The sequence below is a fragment of the Cyclopterus lumpus genome, chromosome 2 (genome assembly GCF_009769545.1).
Source record: "Cyclopterus lumpus isolate fCycLum1 chromosome 2, fCycLum1.pri, whole genome shotgun sequence".
NCBI classification, from domain to species: domain Eukaryota; kingdom Metazoa; phylum Chordata; class Actinopteri; order Perciformes; family Cyclopteridae; genus Cyclopterus; species Cyclopterus lumpus.
Genome location: NC_046967.1, coordinates 4,474,234 through 4,500,708, shown reverse-complemented (window position 1 = coordinate 4,500,708; position 26,475 = coordinate 4,474,234). Strand labels below are relative to the sequence as shown.

At 46.7% G+C, this 26,475-nt stretch overlaps 1 protein-coding gene across 1 annotated transcript in view; it reads left to right on the top strand.

Moving 5' to 3' along the window:
• The window catches only part of LOC117746272 (nck-associated protein 5-like), a 62,450-nt gene that overhangs the window by 10,062 nt on the left and 25,913 nt on the right, over positions 1-26,475 (top strand). Inside the window, exons 2-6 of the mRNA XM_034555313.1 lie at positions 1,196-1,259; positions 8,527-8,660; positions 20,074-20,164; positions 23,161-23,328; positions 26,234-26,302. Of these exons, the coding sequence (XP_034411204.1) occupies positions 1,196-1,259; positions 8,527-8,660; positions 20,074-20,164; positions 23,161-23,328; positions 26,234-26,302 (526 nt within the window). The remainder of the gene's footprint in view (positions 1-1,195; positions 1,260-8,526; positions 8,661-20,073; positions 20,165-23,160; positions 23,329-26,233; positions 26,303-26,475) is intronic.

Sequence of the window (26,475 nt, the reverse complement as noted above, 5' to 3'; positions counted from 1 at the left end):
GTGTCTGGAACAACACTTTGACAAAAAGACTCGCATCCTGGTTTTCCTCTCCAACACCGTAGATGTCTAGATTGCATTCCAGAGCCGGCTGTAGCTCTTCTGTTTCCTAATTTATACATGCTTTCATTCACTTTTATTTTTGTGGTGGATTTGTAATATATGTCTCTCATATTTGTTTTTCTGGAAGCGGTATGTGAGCAACAAAACAACCTCTTTAGGGCCAACAAAGTGCGTCTCATCTCATCTTAAATATTGGCTAATGAATGCATTCCTCAGCGTCATCAGCATACATTACGCAATGTATGTAAGGGATAATTGGTCGGGCATCATGTGCCACCTCGTGTCAAAACACAGTGTTGACATTTAGAGCGGGATATATTTACATCTTTCTGAATACTAATGCGGAATTTGACATTAGAAATAATGATGTTTTTGGTCTTTAAACGGGCCGATTGTAAAGACTCTGAGCACATGTTACTCTGCAGCGCATCTGTTGTGCGTTCAGACACAAACAGTCTTGTGTCTGACTGGTTTGTCCTGGAGCAGCGTCTCACTTGTGTTTTCAGTTGTGATACCTCAGGAGGGGCCTTGCAACAGGGCTCTTTATTATCCGCACTGGTGTGCCAAGATTTATCCCATTAAAGTCTGGAATGCCTCACGTGGGAAACGGATTGGACGTGCACAGTCAATTTCTTTGTTTAGCCTGCATGGTTCCTGTGTGTGTGTGTGTGTGTGTGTGAGGTCTGGCGCGAGGATGCCCTGCTTTTTGTTTCCTCCAAGCTATTTCCGTCCCGACAGAACTGCAAGCTCTCTGTTTTGCGTGGTGAGCAGACGACCCTGTCTCCTCCCTGTGTGTGTGTGTGTGTGTGTGTGTGTGTGTGTGTGTGTGTGTGTGCGCGTGTGTGTGTGTGTGTGTGTGTGTGTGCGTGCGCGTGCGTGTGTGTGTGTGTGTGTATGTGTGTGTGTGTGTGTGTGTGTGCTGATTTTCTGGCAGGCTTGTGAGGATACTCCTGTTCAGCAGAAGACAGACAAAGATGAGGCGTTTTCCCTTAGACTAGAATTACCTTTTTGGGAACAGAAAGGGAAAAAAATAAAAGTGCCAGTGAAATGCAAAAGTATTGCTGTCAATCACCTGCTGTGTCACCCACGAAACCACGATGCCCCTTTTGACCCTCTCTTCCTTCTCTTCCTTCAGGGAAAAGCTGGCCGTGGCTCGCCTGCAGAGAGAAGTCGCACGGAGCAAGAGTGAAGGAACAATGGTACAGTACAGTGGAACTGCACACACACACACACACACACACACACACACACACCACATCCAAGCCAAGCCTCCACATCGCCTCAACACTTCCTCAGTGGGTCTTGAAGAAGACGACTACGCAGAAATCTCTGGCACAAACGGTTATTTGCCGATCATTGGTTCCACATCCATTGGTTCCACATCCATTGGTTCCACATCCATTGGTTCCATCTCCATTGGTTCCACCTCCAGGCATTCTGCAGGAACAACAGGTTCTCCGGTGCATGGTCAGGTTGTGTTACTTTATAAAGCTGCAGCTGGGGCTCAAACGGCATTTTGCTAAGCTGATACTGGGCTTTCACTTCTTTGTGTAAGCAAGGGAAAGAAATTCAGGAAGCGGAGATCTGTGTGTATGTGTGTGTGTGTACAACGATCTGTGTGTGTGTGTGTGTGTGTGTGTACCTCGGTGCATGTCTTTGTGTGCATGCTGTACAGTAGGGAGGTCAGAGGGTGAACCACATGATGAAGCTCAGCTGATTGCAGAGGCTGCAGGCCCAGCTGTTGGACTGCACCCCCGTGACGCCTCTGACTCTCTTCATGGCAGCGGGCCTAAAGCAACAGCATACGAGGGCTGAGATGCGCTGCGAGACTCTCACGCGTTTTTTCTGCGATTCTCTATTGTTCCCCTGAAGGAGGAGCGCTTGTTTTCTCTGCTCGCCCTCCCGCGGTCAGGAGGTCAGATCACAGGGTCGGATATTGCTCGAGGGCTCTTCGGCGCGGTAGATTCCTCGAGCTCAGCTTGGACACAGAGACATGTTACGGGGCGACGGAGAAGCGAATGGATAAAAATGTACGTTTTGTGTCGGTTTCATAAACGTAAAACACGAAATGCCCCACCCCCGCCTCCTCCCTGACCTTTTTGTGACTCCTCCAATCCTGTCATCACTGTAATGTATGTGTGTGTGAAACAAGACGGCGCGGTATTGATTTCCGCACAGAGATGAATGGAACACGTGCATCTTCCAGTGAATCCTGCACATCGGCCGCGTCACCGTGGGAGTTGTATCCAGTGTGATGCATTGTGGGAGCAGGCGGGACTAAACTGATCAGTTACACCTCTCACACCTGTGTGGTTCACTTGATCCTCACCGAACAAAAGGAAAGATAGACCACAAGGCCCCGAACCATCTTTTAACCTTCAGCTCTTCTCTTTGGATCGCTGTGTGCACATCATATAATACATTTTGTGTCCACACAAATATATCATCCGCCACCACGAGTAGCGGCTGACATGCTAATTATTACTTTAGAGGGGTGTGTGGGCCGTCTGCGCATGCACAGCGCAGAGAGAGAGAGAGGGATGAGTTATCTGTGCCAGACAGGAGGAGGATGCGGTGGGGGGAGGGAGGGGAAGAAAGGGAGGAGGGGGATATCACTAAGCTCCATTTGAAATTGGGATTATCCCCGTCAGAGTCCCTCTTGCACTCTCTCTCTCTCTCTCTGGCATTCCTGGGAGGCTTCGACGCTCCTGCACGGCTCCCTTACAGAAAGGAAAAAGAGAGACTGCTGCTGCACGGAGGAGATAATTGTCAAAAGTGCTGGCGGTGTGCAGTGGGAAGTGATCACCAGCAGACCCCCACTCCCCGACGCCCAACTTCTGTGCCCACTCGCTTCCCCAACCCCCATCCTCGCCTGCCAAGGGGGCGAACCCAAAGAGCGAGGGATTAAAAACCAGCCACGGACTTTTGAAGTGGCTCTACCCCACTCTGTATTTGATGGCCCTCTGTAACAGCCTCTGTTCCCTTGGACATCCATTAGTGTCTTCTGTGTAACGCCATCAGAGGCACACACGGCACACCCATTGCCGGTCTCCGTGATTGCGCCAGGCGTGGACGTGAGTGTAAAGGAAACGGCATTAATGGATCTCCAGTTGAATAGCTTCAGTTCTGCAGAGTGTCTCACCACCAACATGGCCGCACACAACGCATTTTGTTATTAGTCGGGAGTGATACGCTCGAGCAGCTGCCCGGTCTGTCTCTCTTAGACCGCCCGGTTGGTTCCTGAACTTCACACGAGGACTCTGACTCGGTGCTCTTGGCGCCATCTTTAAAAAGGTGTACAAGACAAACAGTGGAGGTGTGTGATGGAGCACGGGGTCGGGGGGGTTTCTTTCCAACAAGCCTGCCCTGTCTGTGTGGAGTGAAACCGCTCATTCACGAGCTCATCGCCGCTGTGGGTTCTTTCCCTGGAATCCTCCCCCCCCCCCCCCCCCCCCCCCCCCCCCCCCCCTCAGAGGCGTGGTCCGTTTGATGCCACTCTGAAGTGTGGTCCAAGTCCGTCAGAGAGCAGGATGCCGGGTTTCCTGTCGGGGTGGGTTGAACAGAAGTGCACTTGCAGGCTCGTGAAGTGACTGGGCTGTGCATCTAAAACCGCTCGATTACGACCGCTGGAAACGGCTGTCTAAACAACCAGAGAATCTGGCTTTGAGAGGCTTTATTTTTCTTTTGGGGTTTTTGAGCGGACGCTCTCTGATATCTGAGCTTAAGCAGATACGAGTCTCGCACACACAGTAGATCCACTCACAGGGGTTTCCCGGGATGTTTTGGGTCGATTTGGCTCACGGCGGAGTGAGTGAGGCGACAGAGGGAAATGTTTGCTTGAACTCTTCCTAATTGTGTAACTCGCTTATTTTAAAGTCTGTGTTTCATGTGGAAGCAAAAGATAAGATATGGAGCTGCTACATTTGTGAATATCAAAGTGGGAGCGGGGTGGCACAGTATGCTAAAATAGGGCCTCCGGGGCCAAGAAGGCAATCAGCTGAATGCAGATTGCTTTATGTGCCGCAGTTTGCAAAATTCACGTGGCGTAGTTTGTAACATCTCATCAAGGAAAATGTACTCAAGTCAGTGATTAACGCTGTTTCAAGAGAATGACAGAGAACCGGCGTCTTCGCAGCATTGTTTTCCTCAACTGGGTCAAATCTTGACAGGAACCGGTCTGGATCGCTGGTCAACATGTAACTCAAAAACAACAGTCAACCAATCACTTGGCATAACCATGGTTTAATTAGTTTGTGGTAATTAGACCATATCCTGTTTCGTTTGACATTGATTTATTAGTGTTTGAACCACCATGAAAAACACCTTGAGGATCTTTTGTAGCGTGAGTCCAGCAGATAAGCAAAGGTTTCCAGGGGCTCCCCAGCTTTTAAGACTCCGGTCCTCCTGGAGACCCCAGCGTAGCTCGGAGACCTTCATAGAGTGTTTCTGACAGCTGTTTGGCGGGTGTGTGACAGCGTGGAGGTCCGGGGACCACAGGGGAGGACTCAGGTGCTGTCTACGCAGATTGGCCTTATCAGTCCCGGACAGCGGCGACGGCCGAGATGGGGTCCCCCACCCCCAGAGCGCTCGGGACATTCACTGGCTGACGAGCGCTGACAGCCAGGCCCAAATCGCATCTCCACACCGTCCCTTCTCACCCACTCTCCCCAGCATGTGACTGAGTGACTCTGAGTGCGTGGGTTGGGTGGGGGACGCTTCCTTGGCAATGATAAATGGGCCTCTCGTATGATTTTGCATATTCCCGCGGTGTGTGTTTTATTTGCTATAGTGCCCGCGGCTGTCTTGGAGAGAAGAGGTACACTCTAACGTAGTGGCCCTCCATGATAATTGAATTGATGGAGCCCCGGGGGACGCAGACTTCTAGTGAATAAAACACTGTTTGGTCATCTCAGAAAACAAATGTTCCAGTCGACCGTAGCTGAACAGTTCATACAAAGAAGCTTTTTAAAATCTCATCACTGAGGTTCATCTTCAGCATATCTGACCGGGCATCGCAAATGTGTGCCATGTGGCCAAAAGCACCCCATGTTACACTTTCATTTGAAACACACACACACACACACATGCAAACACAAACAGCCGAGTGGCATGTTTTATTTATGAATGAAGAACCTGCATTGTGTCCCTGATGTTTGCTTTAGCAGCGAGCCAGAGATACGCTCCCGGCCCTTTGATTAGGCAAATAGCTCTGACAGCGGGGGGGGGGGGGGGGGGGGGCGTCCAGTGTAATGAAGAGATTATTGAGCCCCCTGAACTGCACCCCCAAACCCTGCACAAACACTGTACAGTTGCAGATGGACAACAGACAGAATGGCCATGCATACTGTACACATGCACTTAACCTGATAGCTGCAGCTCCTCTTTTACGGAAGGCGGCATCGCACAACAAGGAGAGGCCTCTAATTAATTTAGAGGCCTCTGTGGATCTCGGAGGGCATCAGGGGGGTTCGAGTCTTCTCGTAATTCAGCTCGGATGAATACCATTACCATCTAATGCTGTCCAATTACAGAGGCCAGGTTTATTCTGGGCTCCGCTGCAACTAATACAATTGTAGACATATGGCGATATAGAAATAGGAAGGAGGACGCAGCGTAGTGTACATGACGATACAACTCTTTTATTTCAATACATGTGGTGCATTAAAATCAATAGCATAGCGCAGTCCATTCAATCTCCAGCTTTACATGATGCTGATAAAGTCTGTCGGATGGACACATTTGTGTCATCAAACCAGGAAATGAAAGCAGCCTCCAATGTGACAGAGGTCAAAAATAATCCCGAAACGCCCAATCTGGGCTTGTTTCAGATATATGACTCGCTAGAGTGGTATAAAATCCCACCCCGGACATTTTTATAGATTACTTGGTATATTCCATTTGATATTGCTTTTTTTCTTTCCCCCCCCCCAACCATTGCATTGCTACATCTGTAGCTGCCAGTTTTACTCCAGTGAAACGGTGCCCTCCACAGGAGAAACAGGGCGGTGCACGTCCTCCTGGACAGTCAAGTGAGAGGATTATGTCCTCAGACTCTAGATTAACTAAAGCAAACGTTCTCACAGAAAGTGCACGTTCACCACATCCCACCTCGGTGTTGACTTTGAGATCTCTTCCCAGGGCATCGCTAAAGGCGCGTTGCCTTTTTCGTAAAGGCTTTACGAAAGAACATGCTTTGAATGAGCATGTTCTCTACCACAGGAAGAAAAAGCCATGAAGTCGGTGGAGACAATAAACATTTCAACTGGGTAGAATCGTAATGTGTCGCTCTGGTTTTTTTCTGGCCACGTAAATATATGGTAATGCTTGATTTAATGGCCTTGTTAAATTGCTGAAATTATATATTGAACAAAAGCAAAAGAGGGCTTTTTTTTTTACTACAACGTGGACCATAAATGCTGTCTTGTTATAGAGGCTGTTGGCAAGACTCTGTCAGCAGACACGTAGTTGTGGGTGCTTTGTGCCGTTAGTTAGACCTGAACAAGGATCAGGACTAAACACTACGGTACACTATTACGTGTTGTTTGCATTGAGAGGAAAACCAGCTACTGGATGCTGGAGGTTTCTCATGTAATTAGCAGCTTTTAATGCATGTTTGTCCCATTAAACACATATTTCCACTCTTATAACGTGGGACATGGCCCTTTTTTCCATAAAAATAAGGTGAAGAAGAGCCAGAAAGAGGTTGTTTTTGGTCCAGATATATAGGCCTGGCTCTTGGCTGTATGCCTCTGTATCATCTGGATTTACAGCGGCCATTACTCCTGACAGGGAGCGCCTCCCTGTTGTGTCCAGAGCCGCTCCGCATAGTAGCCCTGGATTTACAGCCCCAGTGAGGACCAGAACTGGTTTTAATGGTGACTTGGGTTTAATATTCTCTCTCCCGGCCCGATTCACCCAGTTACAACTTTTGTGACAGAATTCCTGCCAAGGAGTGATATATTTTAATGAAATATGACACAGTAACACAGTCACAGTAAAACAAAAAGAAAAGAAAAGAAAAAAAGAAATTGTCTGAAATGTTCGGCGATTTACAGGCTTACCAGTTGTTTTTGGGGTATTTTTCTTTTTCAGGTTTCATTTGATGGTGTTGCTTTAAATCGTGGCAGCACATGTTAATGATGCAATCGGCATCATGAGGATGTGTCCCTTTCACGCCACTAGATGTCCCCAGAATGCTGTTCTTCAGCATCTCTGCAGCCTCCCACTGAATCATGACACAGCTGGAAAAACCTTTTAATTCTGTGTTGCCGACTGTGAAGTCATCACAGACACCGTTTACACTGCAGACAATCTTTCTGAGCTCACCTTTCAAGTCAGATAAATATATATAATCTCTTACCGGGGACTGACAGGATAATCCGCTTCTACGTTTGCAGCCACAGAATGACAGCATAATGAAAGACGTCTGCTGTGTGTTAGTCCAAATCTCTCATTCAGCAATAACTGCACCTCGGTTTTGCCAAAAAAAAAGAAAAAAATCAACTTTTTCAGCAATCCAGTTGCTCTCTTTCACCTCCAACCAATTTCCAGTTATTTTACAATGTTATATTTTCTGCTGATACTCCTGACAAGATGAAGCCTTCAGCCCAAAACAAATGGAACCAATTGCTTTGTGATAAACCGTCAGCAGCAGGAGATGCTCCGTGAGGATAAAACCCTCGGCCTCAAAGTTCCTCCGCAATTATGTCACCGAAAAACTCCCCATGCCAAATTTTCCCCCGACAGCGTCTTTGAAGTTTGGGGTTTTGAGGCGATGATATTTCTCTCTTTGAGAGGAAGGTGGCGGACGGAGAAGCATCCAATTAAAAAGAGACCTTTCATTTGCTCTCTGGTGGTCTGTGGAGACCTCACACAACCCAGACTTTGGAAGTTCCTCCTGAGGACGACGGGCTTAACATCCATAACACTTACGAGCACTCGCACGAGCCCTGTGGTTATAGTTATCTCTGTTAATGTGGAAGCACGGCACTGGCATTAAATGGGAAGTGAGAGGGCGGAGAAAGATTGAAGCTGATGGTGTTTGACATTTAGTGTGAACTTTGTGTCACGGCAACAGAGGAAAGGGGAGGTTCATTAAGAGCATTTCAAAGTAACAACAAACTATGGAGGCGATGCCGGTCCGGCTGCGTAAATGTCATCGCGCACTCATTCTTTTATTTTCTCTCACTCCTGGAGCACGATGGAGAACCGGGTGACCTGTGTTGGACAAAGGAAGGATGTTTGAGGACTTTGATGATCATAATGTTGAAATGCTCTGTTTATCCTTCTCTGAGGAGGGTTAGCGGCATGCAATGACCCTCCTTAGAGAAGAATAAACAGAGTATTTCAACTCCAGGGCCTTGAACGTATATATATGGCTTTGTGAATGTTCTTTTGAGCCTTTCGGCCGCACACCACTAACAGGTCTTCTTCTTCTTCTTCTTCGTCTTCTTCTTGTGTCCACAGCGAGAAAAGCTGATCCACGAGCTAGAGGAAGAGCGACGCCTGCGACTGGAGAGCGAGAAGCGTCTCCGGGAAGTGACGGAGGAGTCGGATCTGGGACGGGCGCAGATGGTTTCACTGCAGCAGCAATTCTCCAGGTAAAAGAGCCGGAAAGCAGGGAGCGCTTAAATCCTGATTGATTGAAACCAATGGAGGTAGCAGACCTGATCATCTGTGACCGTGTGCATACTAAACATGCACAAGCCTTTTGAAAACCCTTTCCAGACAATTGGAATCAAACGCTGCTTTTGATGATGGACAAGCTACGTCATAGCATTTACCCGCCTCACTCTCCACCCACGTGTCCTCATCGCAATACTTTCATCTAGTAAATAAAGTCCAAACCACCCAATAATATGGATCTCAGACACATTTGGACCACACAAATCGGAAACCAAACGTTTCGATTTTCCATCCCTTTTCAATAAAAGTCATTGACTTTTTTTGCAGCAATTTCCTGCAATCACCACTTTGTCTTAATACCCTCACAATCCATACGGCCTTCTTCCCTTTTCCTCATTTCTTTGAGTGAGTACCTCGCTGATATTCCTCTGAAGTCCCTTCACCTTGTCGTCGGCAAAACGACGGCTTGATGCGTTGCGCCCGCTTCAAAAGGGGAGAACTCCTAAAGCATGAAGTGCTCCAACAATGCTCCTGTCATAACTTCAGTAACCTCTAATGCACGAGCCGGCTCTCCATCTCGCCGCCGCTGAGGCGTGACAGAGAGGGCCGGCCAATCAGGAGCCGGGGCCGAGTTGATGCCTTAATTAGGCGATAGGCATTCAGTGCTTTACTTGGGCAAAAAAAGAGAGGATTTCACATTAACTGCTTATCTTCTCATTAAATTGGAGGAGAAAATCCTGTACATTTTAATGGTCCCAGTGCCAGAGTGCAGATGAGAGCAGAGTTTCCGCCGGGGGAAGAATCAAATACTTAAGAGCCAATGCTAAAGATTTATCACACGTTCTTTAATATTGCATCGGTGCCTCTGATGTGTTTCTCACTTGTGTCCTAGCATCCCTTTTCCAGACAGCCTTTTATAGCTTTCACCACAGGAGTTAAGGGTCCTTTTCCTGCAGCTTTTTTTAAGGGCATTTCACCCAATTTCTCAGTCAGTAGAGGTCGATACAAATTATGGTTCACAGGTTACAATATCCAGTTGGTATATCATGGCTTCCTGTTCAGTCGGAGGTAAATAAATCCTGCGTGAACCACATTTTGTGTTTCCAACAAAGCACCTGTCCACGTCTCCACTTTAAAGGGCTGTGGTGGTGAATTAGCAGATAGGAGAGCGGCAGTATGAGAGTCTTGCAGCACAAGAATGCGGCGCACTGCTATTAGGTGGGGAAATGCATAAAGCTTATCCCTGATTGGGTCCTGCACAGGTCCCCATGGAGACAGATGAATTTGTCCACCGTGGCAGGGGTCGCCCAGACGGAGCGTTCTCATTGGATGCTCGAGCGGCTGCTGGCGAGACCGTGGCTCTGCATTATAGAGAAAGATTCCATTATGTCCGCAAGAAGCGCTAATCGAAGAGGGGATGCTCGCTCAGCCTCGGCCGCCTCGCTCATTGTCATTGTGCTGAATTGCTGTGATTTCCGCCGTCAGTGTTTTTGTGACTCCTGGGGGGGGGGGGGGGGGGGGGGGGGGTTCAGCTGCTTCCTCTAGTCACACAGATATCTGGGACGCTAACAGGATTTCAGTCTCCGCGTCCAAGTCTTAATCTTTTGTTTGCTGAGTGCTTGTCTGAATGCCAACGAACCGAGTGTACCGAGCAATCGTGTGTGTGTGTGTGTGTGGGTGTGGGTGTGTGTGTGTTGACGCGTACCTGGCCCTGCAGTGGATTAACACGCTCACGCGCCAGCCAATAACCGGTGGCTCTTTGCCGTGGTGGCAGATGGGACATCAGTGAGGTCACTTTAATTAGAGACTTACAAGCCAGAAAAAAATGAAAAATGAAAGAAGATAACTCGGTCTTCCCATGAACCTTTGCCCCACTTGCTTACTTGTTTCCAGTTATTGGCTTATGGTTATACATTCCCTACACTTCTTAGGCTTGTATTTGTTGCTCATTAGGGGAATAGAAACCTCAGTTAATCAAAGTGTCTTTTAAGATAACGCCCGCAAATCATGGTAAGTGGACATCCAATCTTTTAAATAGACTGGAATCTGTTTGACCTCGGGCAACAATTGATTTGCGTATTGTTAATTAATTAAGGGTTGCGCTTTGAATGAGGAGGATGGAAGTGAAATCGTGCTAGCAACAGGCGGAGCAATTTGAATGATGAAAGCCGCGCCAAGTGTCGGGGCAAAGATATCAAACACTATGCAAATGAGCGCGTTAAATGGATTTCTCAAAACGTCGGCGGAAAAAAAAGAATCCAGTCCAATTCAACTACATGCATTATTTTGTATTTATTGATATTTTTTTAGCTGGCTCTAGGAGACAGAGGTGTTCTGTGATGATATGAGACAAAAGGTAATGAGCTGCTTGGAGTCGCACTCGGCATCGCACACAAAACACACAACAAAAAAGGAAAAGATCAGACGCTCGCTCCAGGAGCCAGACGACCTCCGGGGAATCTCAGCTTCTTACGGCCTTTGTTTGTGTGTTTGTGTGTTTGTGTGTGTACGTCCCTGTAACACTTAGACTTTTTTACTTTTTGGGCAGGGGTTGAATAAGGCAGGGATCGGCAAAACTGGAACAACTGGCTTTTCTTTTTCCTCTTTCATCCGCTCCAGAGCTCAATTTGCGTGTGCTTTTCACGGCTGCATTCCTCAAGTGACCGGCCGTTCAGCTGCAGACATATAGGTGTGCACACACACATGCCTCTATCCACACGCCCTGCCCCCTCCCGGTGTGGGTCACATGCCCGGCCCCTCCTGACTTGGGTCAACCCCCCCCCACCCCCAGGGCTTCACCACCACTAGCATGGTCTGCCGTCATTAAACTCCCAACGGATTAGTGGGAGACTTCAGCCCTCAACGTCCCACTACTCCATATGGGCAAGACATTAAGGAGCCAGGAGAGGAGGTGAAGAGAATATGGGGGGAGGTAGGGAGGGAGGGGGGCGCGACCGAGAGCCGCCCGGACAATTCTGTCGTCTTGTCGTTCAACAGGCGAGAGCAGAAAATGAAACGCGAGTAGAAATATAGTCCGTCGAGTGCATTTTGGACGTCTATCCAGCCAGGAGGCTCGTCCCCTGGCCTCCCGGTGTTACGGGTCCCAGACAGGATGACCGGTGAGCGGACACAGGGGCCACTGGGGGCCCTGTGGGGCCTGAAGATGAGTGAGGCGGTTTTCAGGTAATGAGCAGAAACAGCGTTTTGAGGTTTTTTTTGTCTGTTAACGGAAGTCGGGAGAACTTTCTAAAGTTGTTTGTGTTCAGCCTGCGTTTCTTATCCTCTTAGAGACTTTATTGTCTTCACTCTGGCTGCTGTGGAGATTAGACACTTCTGGAAAGGGGAAAAGTGAGCGGCCTTTTGTTGGCTCACAGGCCTGCTCACACACCAAACACAGCAGCTCAGGTTCGATATCTCGACGTCTGGCGCTGCCTGCTTTGTTGTCTTTGTCACTGTCGTTCTCTGTGAGGCTTGCGAGGTAAACCACGTTAAGACAGTTCAGAAACCAATTCCTCTTGACTTCCTTGTGCTCGGCGGTCGTTGCCGACCCGGTCCACTTGACTCTGAATCATCGGCGTCTTGAAGGGCCCTCTTCGTGGCAGGATGCGGGAGAGTTACGGCTAGACTAACAACAACAGCAGGCGGTGACTGGTGCCTGCAGATTTATGGCTCAGCAGCGTATTCTTTCTGCACATTACTCAGTGTGTGAAAACATGTGTGGATGCAACATGTGTGTGTGTGTGTGTCGGAGGCCGATGATGTAAACAGGCATGAAGTGCAGCGCTTTTCAAAGTCTGTACCCGATGTTTGGACAGTCACGCTCAGGTTGAGATCCCTCCACTGGTCCGCAGAGTAAGGTTTCAGCACTGTGTGTGTGTGTGTGTGTGTGTGTGTGTGTGTGTGTGTGTGTGTGTGTGTGTGTGTGTATGTGATGCATTCATGTGCTACTCTCATTACCGCCGCACTACTCTGGACTGCACAGCTGGACCGGCAAATATGCTCAGAGAGTGATTGCTCTCTGTTTGCAGATCAATGCCCTCTCTTCTAATCATCTCAACATCTCAGCCACGCCCGGACCGAGTGTTTTAATTTGCCCCCCGCCCCCCATCCAGCCAGATGAATCAAGCCCCTGTTCAGGACGACACATCTGGGGTCATTAACAGGAGAAGGGGGGGGGGGTCAGCCTTTTGAAGTTACTTCCTTACTCCGGCCCAATGGGGACCAGGGCTGTTAAATAGATAATAGGTGTCTGGACTATTTTGGGGAGCACCTCATATTTAAAGGATTTATTGGTCCATTTCAGCCCCTCTCTTTAACTTCCAAACGTGAGCAGGGGAATTACGTCTGATTGAACTTAATTTGGGTTGTTCTCCTCTATCGCTTGCACTAAATTACCAGCCCACGAGAAAGCTTCATACCCAATCTTTTTTGTTTTTTTTTTTAAAAAGGGGAACAAAGTCTGTTCCATTGCTCAGCGCCACGCTGTGTTTGTGGGTCAAAGGGCGACCCATTACTTGCCTGTAACTATGTCAGACAATCGCAAACACTCACTCACGCACACACTCACTCCACTCGGCTAACTTCCGCCTTGGATTAAACATGCCGGTTTTGATGTTTGCAGGCGAGCTGAAAGAGGTCCGATCCCAAGCTCTTGTGGAAGTAGGGCATCCGTCACCACACCATGATAGCTCTCTGCTGCTGGCGGATTGTAGCCTCAAGCCACACTGGCCTCTTGGTTGCAGCATAGATTTTGGGTGTCGGGCAGCTGCTTTGATTGGCACATTGACTCGTGTTTTAGGAAGTCACTTCATATGTATGTGCATCATATGATCAACAAAAAGGACATTTTGAAATGAAAAAGTGTCTCCAAAAACTTTTTTTAAAGGGTCAGCTCTCCCACCTGCCTCTGCGATTTCTTAAAATGAACTTCAAAGATTATAATAATTTGTGAAAACAGCTTCCAATACAATGGACGGAGAAGTTGACGTCAGGTTTTATATGCATCATCCGCCCCGGCTCCATCTACCCGGCGCCTGGCGTAAGTAGTGGACTCCATGCGGTCACTGAGGGTTCCCACTCCGATGTCTTCCTCCGTCTCTTGTCTCCGCCTCACATGTGGGACGCACATGCCTGCAACCCATTGAGGGACGAGCCACGGCTCCACGAGATGCTCTTGAGGACCAATGGCTCCCTCATTTCTAACTGCTTCCTTTGGCCAGCAGTGAACATGTGGGACGGCCGTCATGAAGATGCGCTCTAAATCCTTCCAAATGTCGTGGGACCGCTGGAGGGATGAAAGAGGGAGAACCTCAATCTGCTTCTTTCCATATCACTCTTTTAATTCACCCTCGATTACGCCCAGTCGGCACATTTTCACTGAATTCTTTTGTTATTTTCAATTAGAAACTAAGTATATAGGATGAAGGAGGTCAGTAAGTCATTTAATTGTAAGTTTTGACACAGCCCTCAAATGTTAAATGGGCATTTTGTGCAAAAAAGAAAATATGACTTTAAGGGAATACTAAATGCTTTGGCCTCTTGATCTCTGTTTCCGTGGCATGTGTGTCTTGTTGATGAGGTTAAAGGTCGCAGACGGGAGGCAGTGGTCACAAGGGCCAAAACCTTTGTAATGCTACCCCGCTGTAACGTGCATGACTGATGTGCACGACTTTTACAGCTCTGACCTGTCCTCGAGGCTGTAAACTGTACCAACCCCCTTCACCAAAAGTGTCTTGTTTAGTTGTATTTGCTCTCTCTCTCTCTCTCTCTCTCTCTCTCTCTCCATTTGGGTCACGTCTACGAAAAAAAGGGTCTCCTCGCATGTTTTCTGCAAAAACAGCTCTAAGAGGATAAGAGTGGCTTAGCGTTGGTTAAGCTAGGCAATCATTCAGCGGGCGTACATAAGTGATTCGATGAAAAGGAGTCTGAGAGGAATAATGGATATTCTTGTGCCAAGACGGACAGTTTGTTGGGTCGGATAAGGCGATTGTAACCGCGATGGCCTCGATTCCGCCGCACAACCAGGTGATTGTTCACCCTATCATTTCAGCAGCTTAAGGATTTTCCAATTGTTCACTGGTCCAATCTGATAAGAGGGTCTCGGCCAACCTGAGTCGATAAAGCGAGAGTGTGAGAGCTGAAGCGTGCCCACGGATCTCTGGTACTTTCCATCATTTGGCACATCTCACTTGTTAACGTGAAATGTGAAGACGTTTGACTTGCATCGGAATAATGTTAAAACTTAAAATGTTCATGCTGACCATGGAGTTTATGATGTCATCTTTACCTTGAGAATCGAGTCTTGTGATAGCAGGAAAGGGGGGTGGGGGTGGAATCAGAGCTGTGAAACGAGCCGAGACGTAGGCGGTCATTGGCAGAGGAGCACTGGAAACATAAAATGCGCGCATCGCAAAAACCACATGAACGGGAAAGCGTCACACTTGTAGAAAAGATGGCTGAGGCGCTGTAAATCCGAGACGTGCAGCGGGCGTCCTGGCATGCAGCCTCCGGGGTTAGCCCTTCTTGCACGGAAAGTGTTGATTTTTAGCGAAGCCAAAGCCTCTTAATCACCAATGAAGAACCACACACACACACACACACACACACTGGCCGACCAAACAGGGGGGATCCCTGTCCTTGGTCGTGCTTCATCCCTGCAAGTCCATCCCTGATTCCCGTCTGATCCGAGACGACCGGCGTGCTCGCCTCCCCAGCAGGGGGGCCCTCCTCCTTTTGAAGAGGGCTTAACGTGGGCCATATGGGGAAGTCTTCGCCCGACAGATCCCTGTCCCTGCACACAGCCAGTTTCGGATAATGAAACGGCGAGCATGCAGAAAACGAGAACAGGAGACTCGCTGTTAGGCTGACTATGTGACCCGGCCACGGGACAGACCACAGAAAGCACTCAGGCTTACATGATGACTGCATGGCCTATTTTAGCCCAGAGACCTACATTTCACCAATCGTGTCCGGGTCACTTTGCAGCGCCGTGAGAGCGGATTGCCGGGTGTTCATGCATTCACATGGAGCTCAGGGACGTCTGCCTGGTGTTGCTGGCTTTTTTACGGAGAAACGGTTGTGCAAGAAATGGAGAGAAACTCCAGATGGGGTAAGTTTTTTTCTTTTCAGACACGATTGTCCGTCTTTTGAGGGATGTTTGGAGTCCTTTGATCATTTCTTCAGGGCTGTGACGGAATGTGTCGTTGAAGGCTCCAGACGCGTAAAGCCGCTGCAGTCTCACTGAATAGAAACAGCTCTGGATGAAACGCTCCTTCGTTTGAAGTCTCGGTGTCATTGTGACTTGTGACTGCAGAAGAAGAAGAAGAAGAAGAAGAAGAAGAAGAAATGTTTTTCTTGTTTTAACCGCAGGTTTGTCAACCAGTCAGCGCAAGACGACACACACAGAGTTTCACCTCTAATTGTCTATGTGTGTTCTGATGATGTATCACTTTGTTCACCTCAAAGCTGTCGACGTGTGTGTGTGTGTGTGTGTGTGTGTTTGTGTGCGAGGCGGAGAGGTTGGACTAAAGATCGTCAGGCCTGCAGGCTGTGAATTGATTGGACCCTTAATTGTAGTTCCTGGACTGCTGACGGACGCCACGCTTAAAATTCAACTGGTGCAGCGCCGGGGTCAGGGGAAGTGCCCTCAAAACACACACAAATTCGTCCTTGCTTCCTTCCCTCTCTCCTTCCCTGAATGATGTTTTTCGAAGCACTTTTGAGATTAATCACACTATCACTCTGAGCAGGACTGTGTTTTTTATGTAAAGTAATGTTCTGTCATCTGAGAGCTATAATCCATCCATCTTGGGCTTTTAGCAGAGTCCCTCTCACATATAAATGGGTTTTTAGGAGGCTGAATTTACAGTTCTGACAAATTACACTGTTTATTTTATGGGATGTTTTGCTGCACGCTTGTCCCATTCTATTCTTAGAAGCATTTACTGCTTAGATTTAATTACTTAAATGTACTTTTTTATTATGCTTTTGGAATCACTTCATAATTATTTCTCTTATACATCAATGCTAATAAATAATTATTGCTTTGATGGCAAAGAAGTGCCGTTGAATAGCGTTATAAGCGCTTACCTGGTATTAGTAATCGGTGCACCATCGGTGGTGATTACTGGGAGGTAATTGTCCAAAGCGTTCTTGTTTGTGTTGTTGCTCTGCATGAGTTACCAAAGAAAATGAGATGATAACTAGAATCCTGCAGGTTCACCTCACCACAGAACTAGAAACATTATATGTGGAGTGGGGGAATTGTTTTTTAGAAGTTTTTTTTTTACTCACAATAGAAAGCATCTTCTCTCCAAATGGACCTCTCCAGTCCCCTCAGCACCACTGCTGAACCTCAAAGTCTCTCAAAGCTCTTTTCCTGCCGTCAAAAGTGCCAAATTCTGTCCTGTGAAAAGCCGCACATCTGTGCTTTATGTGACTTTGATATGGAAGCAAAGGGCTGCAGCTCCATGCGGCTGTTTAGAACCACAAAGGGTTCCTTTCAGGTGTGCCACGAACACCTCAAAACAGCCCCCCCCCCCCCCCCCCCCCCCCCCAATCCCACCCCCATCCCACCCATCCAGCTACACCATGAGGAAGCAGGCATCAAAGTGCTTCTTACCATCCTGCCACTCTGTCATGCGAAGGTCATTGAGGTCACGCTGGGAAGTTTGCCTGGGAGTTATGCAGGTATGGCTGCAAAAAGCAAACCCTGATATTGTTAATTTAATTTGACATTTACCTCTCCGGCACATTTGGCACACGTTGCCATTCATGCCAGATTAGAATAATTTTGACTCCATCTGTTGCCTTGCCTCATGATATCTCCCTTAGTTTGGGTTTAATTTGAAAAGTCCCATATTTACATATTGGTCCTGCACGTGTCCGCAAATGACACTTTTCCAAACAACGAACAACAGCGAGTCTGTGCAATATTTATCTGCGGTGCCATGTTATTCATGACCTGTTTGATGAGCATCACCGTGGCAACCATTATCACTGCTTTAACTTTAACGGTTGATTGTGCGTTTCCTTTTTTAAAACCCCTGAAAAAAAAGAATGCAGAGGGACCGGACCCCGCCCTTCAAGGCTGAGGAATTTGAGAAATGGGCGCAGTAAAAGGAAAAAAAGAGCAAATATCTTCGGAACCAAATGGACGGAGGAGGACTCTGTGAATTCCTTTAAACCAGAGTTTTTTGTGCAAGATCGCCGGGGATTTATCTTTCAGAAAAAACAGATGCTCACCTCTGTGACCTGAATGTCATTATAATACACTAGGGGCTATATCTGTAGGTGGTCACCTGCCGAAGATCCCCTCAGTCCAAGGACTACCCCACTGCTCGCCAGGCTGATCACGCCTCAGTCAGCTCGTCCTTGACCCGGGGTCAGCGTCTCCGGACTTTAAAGCCGTCTGTGTCACGTCCTCTTTGCTCTATAGGTTATATATAGGTTTGTGCTGATTAAGGCCAGAATGTAAAGCAGGAAGTGGAGCAATCTGCCACCAGCTCGGCCTCGCCTCTTGGAGTGTTCAGTCAGCAGCTAGCGGCCTGATTACAGCCGGCTTTATGGCTCAGCCCGGACAGATGGTGCAGCTAGCGGCGTGCAGCCTGGACTTGAACATCATTACATAAGCATGGATGGAACATATGCATGCTATACTCAAGTGATTTAAATCACTAAATACGTTGTGCTAAATCACATTCTGAACACATTACAAAATACTTTAAAATAAAGCTGTTCCCATCTCCTCTTCATGCACCAGGAGAATTTAACTTACTGAATATAAAACATGAATTAAATGGCCTTTCAGTTTTTAGGTTACAAGAAACAAAGTCTTTAATAATGAGGCACATTTTGTAACATTTGGACAAAGCCGCAGGCTAGCTGTTTCCCTCCGTTTACAGTCCTTATGCTATGCTAAGCTAAAAGGCTAATGGCTGCAGCTCCATATTTAACAGATAAACACAAGAGTGGTCATTTTCTCATCTAACTCATCAGAAAGGTGCACCAAAAAAAGCATTTTCCCAAAACAAATAACTATTTATTTTACGATTCAGCTTAGTTTAATAGTTAAAACTGTCCTGATCCATGCAAACAGTTGATTAATCTTCTTTTTTTGTACAAATGCATGTGGTGTAAATGTGTAGAGGACTTGCAGAAGTTGGTTCCTACTCGTTGGCATTGGCTTAAAATAAGGTAATAAGAAGTCATGAGTAGGAGGAGGAAAAAGGAGGAGATGTGAATGAAATGCGACTCACTGGGTGAATCCCACTCAAAAAACTTAAGTCTTTTCCTCTACGACTTTAAATCTCCTTTTTGAAGAAGTCCTTGTATTGTTTCATTTCCCAATGAATCAAACCAGTAAAAAAAGAAGAAGCCAGTGTGATGAAATTCAAAATGATTCCCAAAGCCTTTCTTTTGTCAAGATCCTCCTTCTTCACAATGCCAGACTGTCACTCCTGAAAGTCACTTTTATGGGCTCCTCTACGCTGACATCATCCCAGCTGGGTCCCAGATCCTCTCCGCTGATCTCGTGGTCGGTGGCTCTGTGAATGCATGTAGGGGTTAACTCACCCTGCAGCTCGAGGGGATGAAGATGGTACGCGGCTCTTATTTGTCACCTGCTTTGCATGCAGCTTGCAGTGTTTATCGGCACAAAACAGAGGCTCGGATTGTTTAGAGCGGACCGGGACTCGATGGCCAAGGTCACTCGCACGCTGTTTGCTGATATGATGGCACTTAATTCAGCCGACACGCCCACAACATCACAAACAATAAGTCAGTACGTACTGTGTTTGCACATTTTTGCACCGCACCCAGTCTCGACAAAGGGTTCCTCGCTTCGTGAGCAGAGCAAAAGTCGGGATTCATTCTCTCTCTCCCCCCCCCCCCCCACACACACACACACACAAAAAAATTACGTCATCCATCTTGTGTCTCTATGGCACCGATTCAGTCCCATTCTCTTCTCATTATCAGTGTGCGTGTGTGTGTGTGTGTGTGCTTATGGAAAGTGTAACAAAATCTAAATTGAAGGATGCAATGATCCATTTCAAACAACAAACGCAGAATCAAACAGCTTGAAAATAGACCCCGTTTTTTAGATGTTTATGACGGCGCCTTCCCCCCCCCCTCAGACATTTTAACCCACTAGAACCCGGAGGTCCTCGGGCAGGCCGGTCCTGGCTGTTCTGCAGGTGTGATTAAAACCTTGGAGCTCTGGCGGCCTAAAAAACTGCTGGCTCAGCGGCAACATCTCACAAGGAACAATTCCCCGTTTATTTGGGATAATCTGTCTTTTGTTGTATTATCTGAAGGCTTAACGTGAAAAAACCAACAGGCCCTTCAAAATCCAATGTCACATGTCGGTGTAATGTGTTCTGTGTGCAGGATGGAAGAGACGGTGCGGTCGCTGCTGCACAACCAGGGCGGCGTGGAGCAGACGGCTGTGGACCCACTGGACATCATGAAGGCCTACAGGGTAAATCAGTGGTCATTCAACAAGGAGAGGATAGTGGAGGTCTGGAGAATCCAGTGGTTATGATACCAGTATCGGAAGATACATAAGTTCAGCTATATAATCGGTATCTTTGATTTCCCTGGTAACATATAGTCGTATTCTCTAATCACTCAGCAATAAGGCATCATTTGGTCTGTTCGTCTCACTCTTCAGCTGAGACTAGCTCACTCCCAGTGGAGTGCTATTTCTCGGTTACGTAAGAGAAATAGTCTGCCGGGATCGAGCAGAAAGAATACAGATATTTCTGAAGCACGGTGGTCACGCTTCACAATTTGGAGCTTGAGGTGTTTACACAGTTATTCACTGTGGAAGGAAAAAAAGAAGCTTTTCTTTCCACTTATGTGTTGCAATCATCTGTAGATTAAAAAAAAAAAAACTAAAAGCACACACTTGGTAGAGTATCATAGGGTTTTTATGAAAGACTAAATAGACAAAAAAAAAACTTTGTGTCCTTAAAGCAGCGACCGGGTGACAACATATCTCCGGGGAGGGGAGGAAACGAGAGCAATAAAAAGAGTCTCCATTAATTACCACGTGCGTTCATCACTGTGAATAAAAGACGGAAATAGATGCAGAAGATCTTTTGAGTGATGAGTGCAAATAAAAGTGGGCGGACTGGAAAGAAAACGAGCGAAACGCGGAGAAGAAAACAAATGATGCGCTTCATGATGAAAAAATGACGAGACGATATGCAAATAGGGTTCTCCGTGCACACGCACTAATCCTTTCCAGGGTTCCCCGCCACGAATGGATTATGTTGAGGAGAATCAGAATGACGAGGGTGATAGGACGTGGAATATGAAGTGGTGTGTGAGTGTGTGTGTGTGTGTGTGTGTCGAGGCGTTCAGTAAATATTTACTACTCCGAGGTTCAACCCCAACTAATTCAGCATTATGAAAATATGTGACGTTTTCTGCAGCTTTTATTTAATACATCTACGTCTAAATCCTAATTTCCTTGGTGCATCAATGTTATCTTGCTAAGACATTGCTATTATTATTATAATCGAACAACTGACATACAATATAATACAATTCTAAACTATATCCTGCTGTAACTTTAACTCCAATATTCTGAAAGTATTCCGTAATATTTCCCTCTAACTTTGACTGTGATATGATTTTCAGACATGAAAGCAGCATTCCTTGGCTTTATGACCATATTCTTGCAAAACTAATGACTTTACCATCAGCCTCACCTGTAGTTATTATTATTATTACTACCTAATGTTCCGTGCTAATCAGCACGGTATCTGTAGGTGTACTGTGTCACTGTGAGCGGGTTGAGGTTCGCTTTTAGCCGAAATCAAGTCTCCTTCCATTCCCTTTATGGAATAAACAAGCAGATGTTTTTATCTATATAGCAATGGTTATGTAAAGAGAATATATTTGCTGTGTGTGGACAGACCCTGCTTTTATGTTCAGCAGTCACAGAGAATACACTGGGACGGTTATTATCGTGCTAGTCCCCGTAGCTGCATCCTGTGTGTTGAGCAGACAAACTCAATAACTTGGAAGGGCATCACGGGGGTCAAGGTTTCCTCCCCTCTTCCTCGGCAGACTGATTATCAGCGAGCCCTTTTAACGCCGTCTGATGAGCAGTCTCTCGCGGTGTGGACTCCGCGGCTCGGGAAACTAAAGCAAAACTCGGAAACTCGAGCAAGATTGAAAACCTAATATGTGTTTAGAGGAGAGCTGAAAACAAAGTGCCGTGAAGGACATTATTTCCAATTCCTATTAGGAGGAAGAAGTATCTTGTGCTGTTTGGATGTATAAAAGAAGAGCTGCAGCCATCCATTAGTGTGGCTAACCTGTGCACATTAACCATAGGTATCTTCAGCTCTGACAATTATCTGCCAGAGCTCGGCAAGGAATGACAAATAGCGTGTGTGTGCAGCGTGATGCATCACTCTCCATCAACGGAAATACTTGTTTCAATGAGAGATACCATCGCTTCATCACCAGCACATGTTAACTAACGTATGTTGTGGGAACATAACTCTTTGGTTCAAAACTATTAATACAAAAATGACACATAAATGTCCTCGAATCCAAGAAGAAGTCTTTAAATTGCTTGTTTTTTTCTCCCTCAATTTTTATTTGTAGAAGACGATTTGCGTCTTTCATCCTGGCTGATGAAATTTATATTCAAAACTTAACATATTTAAACTGTGATTGGTTACGGCCACAGCTCAGTCAGTAAAATGCAGAACATATTAAAACTCTGATTGTTTCCCAGAGCTCAAGATTATTGACAATAATCATAACACAGGTAAAATAGCAAATCCTCACATTTCCAATGCGCTGGAACAATTTGATGTGACATTTGTTATTATTTATTGTATTCATTTTAAAGCAGAAGATGCTATTGCAATAACCAAATTATTATTTCCACAAATTCTGGGTGTATGTTGAGTAAAAAATAAATAAAAAAATACTATCAGGCTCCAAAAGATTCCTTAAAAACAAAAAAAGGATGAATAATCTCTCTTCCTGTGACACTAAGCTCATTGTGTTTTTCTTTCTGCTTTTCAAAAGTCTAATTAGTGGCTTATTATTAGCAGGAGTTAATTACCGCAGATGCCATGAAGAGACAAAGAAAGCTGGCAAAGAGACGAAGGGGGAGAGAAGGATCCCCCTCGTGCAGACGAGATGAGAGCCCTCAAGGTCACGGCCACTCTTTGCAAAACAAGTGGAACATGATGAGGGATTATGGGATGTTTTGCAGCCCTCTTGTCCCCTCTGCCCATCTGATCCTCTCCCCTTTCACGTTCTCTGATTCTTGTCTTTCACGGCTCCTTACCCGTTTTCTTTTTTGCGTCCCTCCCCCGAAACATTTCTCGTAACTCGCTCCTGAGGGCTCTCTTCCCATCTGCTGGGGTTTTTTCCTCGCCAAATGTTCCGTCTTCCTCCTCCTCCTCCTGCTCGTCCTCCTCTGACCTCGTCTTGTTATTTCAGGATAAACTCTCGGAGGAAGTGCGGAAACAGTTCGACGGCCCCGAGGAGAACGCCTCCCTGCCGCCGTCGACTAAGGCGGGGCCAGACCCGCCGAACGCCGACACCAGCCAAGCAGAAGAGGACGAAAACGGAACCGTACCCCTTCTGGATCGCCTCCAGGCCCTGGAGGTAACTCCTGAACCATCTCCTCTTTCCCCCTTGAGTCTCTTTGTTTCCTCTCTGTCTCTCTACCTACCTTCACTCTCTCTTCTCTCTGCTATACTCTTCTTCCTTTCCTGCCTCCTCATTCTTCTTCATCCACTCCTCCAGCCACCGCTGGCGATCCTTTGTGGCCAGCCTGTCTGCCCGTTGTCAGGGTCCTCGCTCCGTAATGTCTGAGAGCGTGACAGCTCGTCAAGTCCTCCTTCGTTCGGAGAGCAAAGTCGTCCTACGAGAGTCGCCGCAGGGGCTCCGGGCTTCTCTCCGGCTTCGGTTTGTTTTCCTCTGCGCTCGGGGATTTGAGCTGCGCTCCGAGCAACAGCCGAGGCGGGCGCGCAGCCACAGTGATCCACGCTGATTGCTTTATTGTTGTTGTTGTTGTTGTTTTTAACCAAAGCCACCGGACACATCGTCTCTGATCGCTTCTCCAATTAATGGACTCTGAGTTAATTAAATGAGGCCACCAGCCGTACCTGTTCATCTCCGAGAGGCTCCACGTGGTCTCTTGATGTTTATGTGGTGGAAGGGGGCATGGCATAAAGTTTTTACCTCTTCACCATCATGCACAATTATTTAAAAGATGCTAATGCAAGTGGAGCTGACGGACACCCACATCTCACAAAGAAATAAAGTGCACGTGTATCTGTGTCCCTGGAGCGATTCACCAAAACCTCTCTGGTAGAAAATAGACCCTAATTACAGCAAAGTGCCAGCTAATTCCCCGTTGCTCCTCAGCTGTGAGTTATCTCCCGAGACCCGAGTCCATCTGTAAGACCCAAACATTACATATTAAAAGGCATTCTCGAAAGTTTACCCCGCCCTTTAATTCCATTCTGCCGGCGCGGCGTGATGGATGCGCCCGCCGGCGGAAGCAGCAAGAAGGAAGCCGAGGCAATGCATCACTGCCCCTCGTTGTGCATAAGCTCCACAGACACTAAGTAAGCGCCGCCCAGCTCTTGTTTCTCCCCCTCGCCTGATGCTGTTCATTAACTTGGTGGGCACGCACTGTGGTCTACAACCGGAGCTTTAATGAAAACACCCAGACCTTTAGCAAAAATGCCCGTTGGTCATCTTACTTGTTAAGTGGTAAGGACATCTGGCTAAAATCACCCACAGAGAACACACAAACTTATATCCCGGTCTCAATACCAATAAATGTGTTTTAATGGGTTCCTTTCTCCTCACAGGGATAGATTGGGATATTAAGGAGTGTGGTTGATGTGGTACTTATCCATACTCTGTGTAATACCATATACAACCCGACAACTCGCCCTTTAACCCAGGGACGTTGGAGACATCGGGGGCTTCGCTTCCCATTCAATTCCCCGCTATTCACTCTTGCACACTAACCGGCGCCACGGCGACACAACCCACGGCGGTAAACACGGCCGCTTCTTTCCGTCTTGGTTTCTTTGTACCCGAGCCGACTGTTCAAATATCAGTGTGTGCATTGGGCCTCGCTCGCGGCCAATCTCCTGACGCCAGCAGGAGGAAATGTAAATAATCCCTCAAAAGCACGTCACCTCACAAATCTAACTGTCTTTTTTTTGTGCGTTTGTTTGTTAGCCAAGAGAGCAGTTTATGTCGAGGTTCTCCAGAGGACAACGATAGAGGAAGATGTTACGGCATGCTTTGCAGGAACAATAATACGACCATTAATAAATCCGAATGACTTTGAGATTCTCATTTCAACCTTCTAACGGCTTTTTGTGTCATTGAACAATAAAGCAGCAATAACATTCAGGGTTCAGGTAACAAAATGCCACTTAAGTGGCGCTCTGGAGACCTGGAGCGTCAGATTGAGCTTCAGACTTCAAACAGTGATGTCTTTTAGCAGCTGTTGAGAAAGAGAAAGAGACGTTTTTATAATTACTATAATTTTACTATTAATAACAGGAATATGGTCCATGAGAAAGTTACCATGATGAATAAAATAAACATGGGATTTCTCTAGTTCAAGACACACCAGATGTCTATATATATACACAAATATATATATATATATATATATATATATATATTTATATATATATATATATATATTTATATATATATTTATATATAGATATATTTATATATATATTTATATATACACAAATATATATATATTTGGGGTTGGTGGTTCAATCCCCGCCCTAGTCGATGTGTCCATAAGCAAGACACTTAACCCTGAATTGTTCCCTGTAGCTGTGTCTATAGTGTATGAATGTAACATGATTGTAAGTCGCTTTGGATAAAAGCGTCAGCTAAATGACATGTAATGTAATATATATATATATATATATATATATATATATATATATATATATATATATATATATATATATATAAAAATATATAGACATCTGCCCCCACCATCAGGCTGCAGTCCTTAATGAGTCTGTGTTTCTTAGAAAGCATAATTAGAATGCTTTGGGTTGTAATTATGTGTCCCGTGTTCCCATCAAGGCATCGGAGGTTTCCACTAAAGGGCAGAGGGCGAGAGAAGCGAGGCTGGCTGACAGCCCCTAATATGCCGCCTGCCACTGACAAATTGGAAACTCCCAGAGATCAATAGGGTGCCGGCTCATCGCTCGGCAAGCGGAGGAGATATTCTTATTAGGTCCGAACTCCAGATGGCTGGCTGCCGCCCCAAAGTTCAGCATCATAACTTCCATCCCCTTGACCTTTTATCTCCGTGCTGCTTTGTACATTTCTTATTGGCCTTCCCGGTTCGGCGTTGACGTACGACCTTTTCGCTCGGCGGTAGCTCTCCCGTTAGCCGCGGTGCTGCTTTGATTGCTATTTCTGTCCTGTTGTTGTTTCCGTTGCATCCTGTAACCAAAGTCCTCACCACGTATGTGTGTTTTGTGTGACCCTGAATGTGTCTTTGCAGGAGAAGAATTCTGCCCTGGCCGTGGAGAACGAGAGCCAGAGGGAACAGTACGAACGCTGTCTTGACGAGGTGAGAGCGAAGCCAGTTTTATCCCCACGCGATCGAGGTCGCCAGATGTTTCACGACATGTTCGATGGGTTAGGTTTGACTTTGCGCGGCATTGTTGAGTTTAAGATTATGGTTTTAATGAGCTCCTGAAGAGCACACGGGGGTTTCCCAACAGGTTGGCAATTTACTTACAA